The sequence below is a fragment of the Pocillopora verrucosa genome, chromosome 3 (assembly GCF_036669915.1).
Source record: "Pocillopora verrucosa isolate sample1 chromosome 3, ASM3666991v2, whole genome shotgun sequence".
NCBI lineage: Eukaryota > Metazoa > Cnidaria > Anthozoa > Scleractinia > Pocilloporidae > Pocillopora > Pocillopora verrucosa.
The window spans coordinates 6,599,903-6,611,943 of record NC_089314.1 but is presented as its reverse complement, the minus strand read 5'-3'; the positions used below and the strand labels follow the sequence as shown (position 1 = coordinate 6,611,943).

The window sequence follows — 12,041 nt, the reverse complement described above, 5'->3', positions numbered from 1 at the left end:
TATTCTCAAATTAGAGAATCGTAACACTAATCCTGCTTTTTCCCCTGAGGCAGATTTAATTATAGGATCAAAAAAAACTTTGGTTGACTTAAACAGCAAGGTACCGAGTGGCCACTGAAAGATAAACAAAAAAAAACAGCAGGCAGCTGGTGTGGATAAACTTTTTAAAAATTGTAATGAAAGTTTACAATTTCTTGCCGCGCTAAGCTCGTGACTATTGATCGACCGACGCAAATAAACTTTTCTTCAAAATTAAAAATTTTAATATGTCGGCTATTAATACTACGTTTAAGGCGTCATTCTTAGCAAAGTCAGGTCGCAGTTTTAAAAACATTATTGTTCCTCCTTGCTGCGAATATCTGACATTGTTTTCAAAACATAATAATGTAAGTTTTGACAGATGCCTCTTACTGTACTAAAAGGTCGTTTAAAACTCTTCTTAGAACTGCTGGAAGGCAAAGTTTTGGAGTCACATGTTTTTGTCTTCAACCACGTAATTTTGATGCTTTCTGTGGGTTCTAACCGTGAATGTTTGAAAATTAGGAGGCGCGTTTCTAAATGCTTTTTTCAGGACCGCCTCATACATTTTAATTTGTTCGCAGTAATAACTGAAAAGGTGTTACTTTGAACAGACGCTTTCGAATATTTAACAAGTTGGAGTAGGGAGGAATATTTCGCCCTACTACCAACCCAGACTGATAGGTAAATCCTTACATTGCTAATCGCTAAGCATCTATTCGTCAAGTTTGCCGCTAAAATCCTCACAAGTACCTTGATTTCAATGACAAAAAAAAGCTGGTTGAAAGATTAATGTATTAGATAAAACAGACAGGCATATAAGAAGAAATTGAAGGAACATCTTGGTAAACCACACGATTCCTGGGAGTGTGAAGAACACGCCGAATAATTATGTCTTTGTCTTTCAAATGAGACGAATGTAATAACTGGCTCCCCGTCAGGAAATTCAATTTACGAACACCAGTGGGAAGTGTGTATATAAACAGACAATCTGTCGAGCTGTCCTTGAGGAGTGACACAATTTGGTCCGCGAACGTGACGTACTCCTTCGTTTTGTAAACAGGAGAGAACAGATAAAGCAAACGAATGAATGAACACACTGTTTCCAAAGCATTTGTCAGAAAGCTGCTCATCTAATCAATCAACTAAAGAGAAAGAGGTTTTCAGTGATAGTTTCATTTCGCCTTGGCGATCGTTCAAAGGTATTTGGTCAGGGCGTATAGACCAAGGAACACAACGTGACGGACTGGAGGAAACGTTTGAAAAAGTTCCGTGTTGGAACACGTAATTATTCAACTGAATCTCCAACATCTTCGAACTGTGGTCAGCTCTGTCAGCCAAAAAAAATCTACGGTGGAATAAAAAATCAAGCTCAGATTCGAGCTCTATTGAAAAACAAACAAACAAATAAAAAAAAAACGAAGAAATCAGGCAACACGACTTATTCGCAAGCAGCGAAGAACAGAACATTTGAATGGCCGCAAATGAAAGTCTATCGGTGAACTTTAACAATCTGAGGGATTTGTACATGAAGTTTGAGCTCGCAGAGGGAATTTGCCTTCCAGTTCTGTCTGTTTTAACGGTTTCCACCAACATTTTACTCTTGATAGCGATATGGAAAGACCCGGGGAAAAACTTTAGATCACCAACAACTTACTTCTTGATAGGTCTTGCTATTGCAGACCTCTTAACTGGCATGTCGACCGAACCATTTTTCGCCGTTTATCACATCATGAATTTCCAGAGTGGAGGCAAGCCTATTCCCAGAGTGGTTGCTAAACTCTACAACATAGGACAGTCAATATCAACTGTAACTATAAGCTCCTCGTATTTAATAATCCTGGGTCTGTCGATATCGCAATACATTGCCATTAAGTGGCCACACAAGTACAAAGTTTTAATCACGCGAAATCGCGTCATCGTAAGTGTTCTATTAAGTTGGTTGTACTTCATTTGTTTCACGCTAGTCCCGTCTTTCACACCAAACATTGATCACCAATTGTTCCTGAAGGTAGATCTGGCCTTGCATCCTGTATTGATTTCCACCATTTTATTCACAACGTTAATTTTATTATACAGAGTTTTCTCGCAGGAAGTTCAGCGGAGGCGATCATACAGAAAGTCAGATAGTCAGAAAGGAACTGTCAGGGGCAAATCGGAAAATCTTCAACGGCAGTTTGTAATAGTCACGTTTTATTTGGCAGCAATTCTTTTGATTTCAGCTTTACCTCATATCGCTATTCAATTTGTCTGGCTGTACGTAGCTCTATCTGAGGAAGGATCATATTACACCTTCATGGCTTTACGGGTTCGAGATTTGTTGCTCTTTCTCAAAGTGGCGCTTGATGCCTTCATATACGCGTGGCGATTGCCTTCTTATCGTAAAGCCTTAAAAAGGTCGATAAATCATTCAAGGCGAGATAGTAAATCTTCTGTTGAAGTAAAAGGGTGAGTTGAGCAGAAATGAAATTTTTTCGTCATATTGTGAAAAAAAATTAATAAAAATGAAAGTGAAATATGACAGAAGCAGAAATTATTCAGGCTTTTAGGGAGCAGTTGTTGCTTTTTTTTAAAGGGGCCTGTGTAAACAAATTCACCTGGAGAACGGCCTTTTTAGAGAAACATTAAAAGGAAGTAAACGAGATGAATTTTATTTTTTAACTGAAAAATTTCGATTCGAAATTTATCGGGCTAATACTGGATAAGTCACGAAAGATTTTAGCTCGTTTGGGAGGCGTTTAGAGCAATTAAGTTTGTATGAATTTTATGTCATAGCGATTCTTAATAAATAATTCAGTAACAAAATAGGAAATAAATTATTATCAGAAACTCCAATAGTATTGTCACATTGTCAAGTGTCATTTGTTTTGGACCAACCATATTTATGATGACCAAACTGGTTTATTGACTCGCTTCAAGTGGGATTCCAATTTATTTTTCCACTGTTTCCAAATGCGTCATTATTATGCGTCTGTATTCCTCGTCTTGTATACCGGATTTTTATCTTTTTTTCAAAAATGAATTTTGAAATCTTTTTCATGCTTGCTCAGTTGAATGCGCGATCAAAACCATAGCTTTTTTGAACATCCACATGAACGAAGTGTATCGTGGTCTTCATTTGTATACACTTCCAATTCTTGAAAAGAGAGTAAGTTTGAAAAAAAAACGAGAAAGAGATTTAAAAAAATTTATGCAGAGTCACTTCGATCATAGCGTTTTTTAAGTTTAATCATTAGAACGGTTTTTTCTAATGCACATCATGATTTTTGCCAATTGATGTTACCGACGATGTCAATTTAACCACTTTAACCGAAACTGATCTGAGGTGATCAGAATTCATTTCCTGTGCTTTCTAGAATCTGAAATTCCTTTTTATTTAAGTATTCCCTCCGGCAAGATAATTAATGAACTACTAAAAGCATTGTGTCATTTGAACTCTATTTATCCTAGATTATTATGCAAGAAACGAACCTTTTCCTGTGGCTAAGTTTTAATAGCTTTGCAAATGAACGCCACGCACACTGTTTGGAGCACTCAGTGTCCGGTGATAATTAAGTTGGCGATGTCATTTGCTGACGCAACAATCCGAACGGTAATAGGCTGATCCATTCCAACAACTCGAATTTAACATGCATGTCTTTTATTTGGGACCTTTAATTGGATTTTCCTCGAAAATTATCTATTGCTCTATTACTCTAAAAGGATCTACATTTTGAACGAAAAATAGGTCCTTAAACTTTTTTATGGGCAGCAGCATCTTGCCGACGCACAATTACTCCGCAAGTATCATCGCACCTGATATAACTGATTAGATACTTTTCTTTGGTTAAGGATTTTCTATCAAATGCCGTCACAGCAACTCACTTTTAGACCAAACAAAAAAAAATCACACTTTACTCTATAAAACTTTTGATAAAAGTGTCGGTGTGAACACTTCTCATTAATCACAACAGTTATGCAGGTGGTTGAACCACAAGCCGGCAGCCCGGAGGGGGCCTGGCACCCTGCACGTTGCGATTGTAACAGCATCCCTTGGGTTGCACTGTGCGGTCAGGACAGCATTGGTGTGTTGCGAAAGTAAAAACACGAGAGAAACCACAGCAACCCTAAAAGATAAAGAGAGGAGATGTTGAGCTGAAAACGACTGTTTTAACAGATTTCTCAGCTTGACACGTTTTTCAAAGTTTTGTACTCAATTTCAAAGGAAATAAACGGAAGGTGGGGTGAGGGGGGGGGGGAAGATTCATATGAATGAGATGTTCTGAAATTTATCAAATCTTTGATGAGTACTCCATCCTTCCTTGTCAAAAAGGTCCACGTAATCCCCAGATTTGCGTGTATTGACGACACGATTTCATCCCCGAACCCATATGTTCACCATGTCCTGACAAAGTAGTTAGTATTACCGTAGTTACCTGTTTAGATGGGTCATATGACATCTGGCCACAGCAGCGCGGGGATCTGATGTCTGGTGGTCTGTAGGTGATCTGTCGAGCACAGCACAACTGATTTGATGGGTAATATGGAGTTAGACCACAACAGCTCATTGCCACATTCGAACATGGCTTGGAATAAAGAACTGAGCCACAGCATACCTATGTCAAAGAAAAAGAGAAGTCTCTATCACTTTGATACGGACAGCGTAAAAAAGGTAAGGAACCTCAACGAAATTTTACTTCTCACAAAAAACCTTAATTTGAGAATGTAAGTGACGTTAACAATATTAGGAGTCGTGTTTAATTTTTTTTTTCTGTTTTTCTATTTGTTTTGTTATTCCTACCATCTGTCTGCGATCATATGGGACAGTTCCACAGCACGCATAGGCAGTTGATGTTGGAGTTGGTTTTGGTATCACTCGTCGGTTGCAACAGAGATGTGTGGCTGTGTTAAATGCTTTTGGATCGAAAAACGATCTGGAAAAAAGGCAGTGGTTTTGAATACACTGTAAGTTGACCCTGACAGATCTTGATAACTTATAAATCGCGTCAAACTTATGTAAGTTTACAGTAAAGTAATTGGAAAGGTTTTGAACCCAGAACAACTGGGATGGTACCGTTGTAAGAAGCCCTGGGTCTCCAACTGAAAATCAAGACAAGACTTACCCACAGCATCCAATTCTGGAAGGAATGGAAGGAAAGGGATCCGATGTGCTGATTACTTTACCATAGCAACACATCTGCCTTCTGGTGTCATATGTTGCCCTGCCACAGCAAGCATGTGAGTTTGAAGGCTTGTTGTGCAACTGTCTACCGCAGCATAGGGAACTCTGTGGATCATACAGTTTTGTGCCGCAGCAGCGTTGTTTGCGAGGGTCATAAGGGATGCCTCCACAACATCCTGTATGAGAAAGCGATGGTTTTGTCATTACTTGGCGATTGCAACAGAGTTGATTTGCACGATTGTATGGCTCGCCGAAGCAGCAGCGTTGTTTTCGAGGGTCATAAGGGATGCCTCCACAACATCCTGTATGAGAAAGCGATGGTTTTGTCATTACTTTGCGATTGCAACAGAGTTGATTTGCACGATTGTATGGCTCGCCGAAGCAGCACGATTGTTGGCGAGGAACATATGGACTGCTTCCACAGCACGCCGTATGAGAAGGCGATGTCTTTCTTACTGGTTGACGGTTGCAACAGAGTTCCTTACTTCGATCATACAGTCTTGTTCCACAGCAAACCTGTCCTGGCTTCCGGAGTTGTACTGTGTTACTGCAGCACAAGTATTTGGATGGGTCGTAGAGGGCACTTCCACAGCACCGGTTAAAAGGGGATGATGGTGGCTTTGTTACTGGTTGACGGTTGCAGCATACTTGTTTCTTTGGATCATATAGTCCCATCCCACAGCAAAATTTTCCTAGCTGCCTGGGGAGTAGCCTGTTACTGCAGCAGATTTTTGCCCTGGAGTTGTATATACTCGATCCACAGCATGCATAACCAGGTTTCTTTGGATAAACTCGGTTGAGGCAACAGACACTTGTAAAATAATTGTAAGGAACGCTTCCACAACAGCGGTACGGGAAGTTTGGCGTCGGAGGAAATTTGGAAGGAGGGCCACCTTTGATCAACACAGGTCGACACTCTGGCCTCGGGGGACCTGGAGGACCTATAGGACCCGTGGGACCAGACACCTGGCAGTTGATTGCTACAACTTTAACAAATAAATAAATAAAGAAAAGAATAAATTTATAATGATTTAGTTCAAATTAATCAAAGTTTTGAGAAAAACCAATGATAGGAATGAATGAATTAATCATCTATTGTCTCGAGGCAGTTACTCACGACATTATAAAACAATATTTTACGCCCAGACTTGGCTTTTCTAATAGAAATGATGGGAGAAATTTGTATTGCTCTTGTTGATGGCCCTCGCGGCCTCGGAGTTTCATTTTCATCAGTTTTTCTTGTTGATGCCAGAGACGTCTTAACTGAATCACCTTGACACCCTGACAACATAGACCAGAAAATCCAAAAGTCTGGAAGACAACGATCAAGAAACACAGAAACAGAAGTGATATAGGGAGTGACTACGTGGTAAGACAACTGTATAAAGGGTAATTAATTCATTATCACTGAATTTTACCGCGATGAGCAACCACAACCTTGTTCATACAACTGATAGACCGAAGATAGACGACGGCCCGTATTATGCTGCTGCAGATAGAGTATTACGGAATACTTATGACAACTAAGAATCATTTCTAAACACCAAAGTATAAAATTAAGACAATTAAACTCTGATTTTCGAATACTAACGATGAAGGACCTTTAAACCACAAAAATGTTTAAATTTGAAAGTGGCACGCAAACGATTTAAGTTTAAGCTACAAAAAAGGAAGCGATAACTCCCCCCCTTCCCCCCCCCCCCCCCGTTTAACAAACAACAAAGGTTGCTTGACAGTGAATGCCCTGAAATAGAGGACACGCTTCGTTTAAACATTTTTTTTAGTTTTTGAACATCTAACGTCATCTCAACGGCTATGACCACCCCCCCCCCCCCTCCCCAACCACAAATCAAAATTTTAATTCGTGACTGGGAAACCAAAGGGCTCAATCTGTTTCCGGCTCTCTCGTAATAACTATTTTAGTAACCTGACCAATATCATAACCATCCTTGGATACTTGAATTACATATTGCTTAATTGCTTAATTATTCTTGAGTGCACGCGAAGAGATTTTTTGCCAGCGGGAATCAAGTTGAAGTTAGACCTCTTTTTGCTGACACACAACGAAGCATGCAGCAAAAGTTAATGAAGATCAAGTTTAGCTCGAAAGAGTTTATTATCGCTGAGATTTCATTACTGTATGTCGAAAGTATAGATGAGCTAAAAACTGTCGTAAGTCCGCTTTGAGCTCCTCTATCTATTAACTGCTCAGGGAAGTTTAAACAATTTGTATTTCTGTTAATTCAAAAGTAATATTTCTGCTGTTTAAGCTGCTTAGTGTTTCTTCTTCTCCTGAAATAGTGTCTTGTTTCCAAACTGCGAGCGCATGTACAGGGATTGGAGAATTATATCGTTTCATGCATTTCTAAGGCCCAAAAATTCCCCGGCCTGTACACAACCATATGGTTCGTACTTGGAAGTACCAGCCACATTGCTTGCTTAAACCGCACGAAAGGTTCTAGAGGTTATTTAAAACGGTTCAAGAATAAACACGAGTGTAAAGAAGGTTCTGTTACATGCTTGTTCATTCAAAACCTGGAAAAATGTTTTCTACGTACCTGATAAAAGAAAAAATGCAACAATTTCAATCCAGCGAGACATGTTCTCTGAGCTTGTTGCGAAGTACGAGGTCGACTGAAAAAGATAAAAATCAGGATGATATGTGGATTATTTCAGAATCAATGATGTAACTGATTTAAATGAGGAGACGTTTTCTTACAGCAGATTAGTACAAACGATTGCTTTAATTGGTGGGCGCTTTATACCTAAACAAATCTTCAAAATAAACGAACACGAATATAACCCCCTGTTCTCAGATTTGAATCAGTAGAATCCGACGAAAAGTCATCCTCTTCTGTAAGTCACTTAACCCCGAAAAGATTTAAAAATTTGGCAAGTCAGGTGAAACGTCACCACAACTTTTTAGCTTGTAGTAATAATTTCTTGATGCCATCAAATGAAAAAAAAATCTAACCTACCTGCTCCACACACTGCTTGCAGTCTGCTTCACTGTAGAACACGTAAAGTGAACCTCTTTAAATATGAAAGAGCTGAGTGAAACTTGAGGATATCAGATCACAAATCTTTTAGAAGTCACGTTTCAATAACGTTACCAAGCTAAAACGCCCCTCCAAGTGTTTACCGTCATTAGCAAATTCCCGATACGTGCTTACAGGAAGGTCAGGAAATTTAAAACGGGATTTCTATTTACGGAACCAACGTAAACCTCAGCTCATCCATATTTCATCTGATTTCTGTGGAAGATGAACAGATAGATAATGTATAACACGTGCTGTATTTTCCTAACTTTTGCTGTTTTATTTTTCTACTTTTAATTGTTTTCTTTTTCAATTTTTTTTGTTCGTTTTGTGTTGTACTTGTTTTTCTATACAGTTTTAAATCGTTTAAGGAAATTGCTCGAACTTGCGTCTTCCATCGGACAAGCGCCCTTCCCCACAACTCAGCCGTTTCCATCGGACGATAGATCACGTTCGCCGAATAAGTCCAGAGCCTTCCAACGGCATTACACGTGCACATTTTTAGAATCCTTTTTTCAACTTGGTAATCCACCAAGTTTGGGAAAAAAAAAACTAAAAGTGCCTTTGCTAATATGACTTTAAGATCGGCCTTTTAGCTTTTTAATTTAATTAAGAGGTCAAGCTTTTGTTTTCGGCCACGTAAATTTGACTTTGCAAACAACGATTATGTCTAGTTACAATGGAGGGAAAATCAAGCAAGTGCCTCCCTAGCTAAAGTGTGCACCCTTTCAAAATTCGCCGAGTTTGTCGTCGTATGGCCTAAATTGAGTGAATTGTGGGCGCTTTTCAGAGGGTAGCAAAACAAAAAATTGGGGGCGTTGTGTAAAAATCATATTCCTTCCTTTCATCAAGAAGGCTTTCCGCTGTTTTGATAAGCAATTCTAACCAGAATAGCTTAATTGTTAACGTGGTGACAAAAATTTCCGGCTTTCTGTGATAAACAAATATAGGTAAGTCGAGAATCTCAATGGGGTTAACCGTAAGCCGAAAAACGGCCAAGAAATTTAGACGTTAGGCATAAAAACTAACAGATTTTAACCGTTGGTCGTTGGAAAGTTAACCCTTATAAATTTCTTTCCACAATGTATCATTTTTGAGTCAATCGTTAGCCATAAATTGGCCAAAATTTTAACCGTCAGCCGTAAAAGCCATCAACTCATTGAGACCCTAGTGGCGAAAATATATCGTTACAAAACAGTGCACCTTAAATGAGTTTTAGAGAGCTCTTTTTTTTCAACTTGTTTTATGAACTGGTCGGCTCCTTGCCAGCATTCGCAGAACTTTGCTTCTTTTGTCTTTTTTTTTTCAGAAAAAACTGGGAATGACTATATATGATATTATGTAATGCTGTGCTTCATGAGAAGATAAATATTCTAGGTTTTGACATACACAGATAAGTTCGTGAACAACGGTGAACTGATACGGTTTGTGATTTAAAGTTATCCTAGAAAACTTTTAAAATTGCATTGTATATTTCTATGAAGGAACAGAACTGCAAAAAGAGAAGTGGATCAGATGTAGAAGATCGACCACGTAGAGAAGAAACAAACTAACTGGTGGGACGTGCATGGTGCGTGTCTCCAGTTTCCGTTCGATAAATGGTAAAAAATTTACCTGTCAATAACATATAAACAAAAAAGTGTGACCTTGGAAGCCCTCCTTATCTGAAAACAAAACCTCGCCGGTGATATTACTTCGCAATATGAGTTTGTTCTACTGAAACTAGCTGGTCTACTGAAACTAGCTTGCAGATTTCGCTACCGAAGACTCTTTGAGAATTATTCGATGAATGGCTGTTTTTGTGATAATAGCAGACTGCTTTAGCTGTTTATAGTGCCTATTACACCCCTCCACAACCTCCCCGCTTTTGTAACTCAACTATCTATCCACCAGCCGCGAGGTCTTAGCCCATCAGCTGATTTGTGGTAAGAAAGAAGCCACACTGCTAATCATGCAAAATAGCGAGAGCCAGTCAGGTGGTTGTTTGAGGTGACAAATGTACCCTATCTCAAGCCAACTGCTTTTGACACTCCACTTCTCTCTACACCTTGGGTCTCAGCCCACTGCCTGAGCAAAACAGCAAATGCCAACAATGAACTAAATGGGCTCTTCTAAGAAACCCCTTTTAGCGAGAGAGCAAAGTCCAATCGACTATGGTGTCTAAGACTTAACCTATAGACCCTACGCTTTAGAGTTACCTGTCTCGACGGGTCATATGATTGTAACAGGCCAGTTGTTACAGCAGCGCGGGACCTGATACCCGTTGGTCTGTAGGCGATCTGTCGAGCGCATCACAACTGATTTCATGGGTGAAATGGAGTCAGACTTCAACAGCTTATTGCCACATTCGAACATGGCTTGGAGACAAGATTTGAATTACAGCATACCTGTGTAGAAATGCGATAAGAAGTCTCTCAGTTTTAGGTTGAGGCATCTTAGTAAAATTTTATTTTTTTTGTGGAAATACCTCCGGTCGAGAATACACCTGGTTAATGTTTCCAGAAAAAAGAAATAAACTTGGGAGAATACTACACCGCATTCACATGATTTTGTTTGAATTCTTTGAATTGTCCTCAGCGCTAACAACCAAAACATAGTCACCTCGGCGGAATTAGGTATTTTATAATATGCGTAACAAAAATTACGCGCGTCTGATTGGTTGAAAACGATTGCATTTTTTGTGTAACATAAGTGCAAAGTTGTAACGCGAGTACGAATTACAAATAGCGCGCGCGCGCGCGCGCTGTCAAGAAGTGGAGAGAAACAGACGTAGTCGAGTGTTTCTCCCTACACTTCTTTCGTGCTCTTACCGCTTCCTGCGTGCTTTATAACAGAACAGAGCACACTCAAGGCTTCTCTATTTGTTTAATAAGGTATAGGGCTGAGCTAAAGCTATCACACCATCCGAATTGAACTATGTACGATTATTTCCCGAACTTCTCTCCAGCCTTTTTTCGAAAGTAGAATTTAGGAACAAGCCAGCCAGCAAATAGCAACAGAAGAACCAAACAAAGATTTGTAAACATGCCAAGCGCCGTAATTTACTTTATTATAACGTTAGCACATACGAAAATCCTCAAAGAGGAAACGAATTGGACAGTCCGAGTTTTGAAGGTTATCATGCTTAGTTAGATTGCAAGCTTAGGTACAGTTATAAAAATCAAACGCAGCTAACACTCGTATAGAATGTATACTTTCGTGTTCAAAAACAAAAACAGAACAAAACAGGAATGATGAAGATGTAGCCAAACTGGCATAACTGTTAAAATTCATACTAATCCTGTTGGGGTCCATCGCGGCTAGCTCATCATGGCGATCTTAGGTCATCGTGGTAAAGCAAGCCTCAGAAATTACATCGGCCGCCCTTCGTGTGAACAACTCAGAGCTTGATCTGATATCCTTTCCGGTGCGTTGAGTGGAAGACTACATCACACATGTTACTTGTTGATCATTTACACGAAAAAAGGATCACAGAAAGTCAAGACAGACGAAATTTTGACAGCGTGCGCGCGCTATTTGTAATTTGTACTTTGCACTCGTGTTAAAACTTTGCAGTCGGCGAGTTTTACGGCACTGTTATCCCGAGCAGTCTTTATGTCCCTATGAATTCTGCTGTCGTTCATTCATAAAACACACGCCTTGAGCAGTTTGTTTTCGAATTGTCATGTGAAAAGAGTAAACCCTAAGCCGGATTCCACTGAACATTTCACGTTCAGATTCTATATTTTGGAGACTAAAAAACTTCAGGCAAAAGTGTTAAAATCGACTTACCAAACTGTTTCAGTTTGTAAACTATTGCAGATTGTGAACTTTGATGGTTTCAC

General features: G+C 39.4%; 2 protein-coding genes across 3 annotated transcripts; one reads left to right on the top strand and one right to left on the bottom strand.

The window, feature by feature from the left end:
• The first annotated feature begins 591 nt into the window (after positions 1–591).
• Positions 592–2,847, top strand: LOC131777366 (alpha-1A adrenergic receptor-like). The gene has a single exon (XM_059093660.2). It carries the CDS (start codon positions 1,493–1,495, stop codon positions 2,468–2,470), a length of 978 nt encoding a protein of 325 aa, XP_058949643.2. The 5' UTR covers positions 592–1,492; the 3' UTR covers positions 2,471–2,847.
• On the bottom strand, positions 2,806–8,273 carry LOC131777365 (galaxin-like). 2 transcript variants are annotated; one of them, XM_066164284.1, is made up of 7 exons: positions 8,158–8,270; positions 7,738–7,813; positions 5,825–6,165; positions 5,121–5,653; positions 4,799–4,931; positions 4,434–4,613; positions 2,806–4,124 (listed from the first exon to the last, which is right to left on the bottom strand). In XM_066164284.1, the coding sequence occupies exons 2-7, from the start codon at positions 7,778–7,780 to the stop codon at positions 3,972–3,974; spliced, it is 1,383 nt and encodes a 460-aa protein (XP_066020381.1). In that variant the 5' UTR covers positions 7,781–7,813; positions 8,158–8,270; the 3' UTR covers positions 2,806–3,971. The 2 variants fall into 2 exon arrangements, with proteins under 2 accessions (XP_066020381.1, XP_058949642.2); XM_059093659.2 differs by having other exon boundaries at positions 5,121–6,165; positions 8,158–8,273.
• Positions 8,274–12,041: the final 3,768 nt, after the last annotated feature.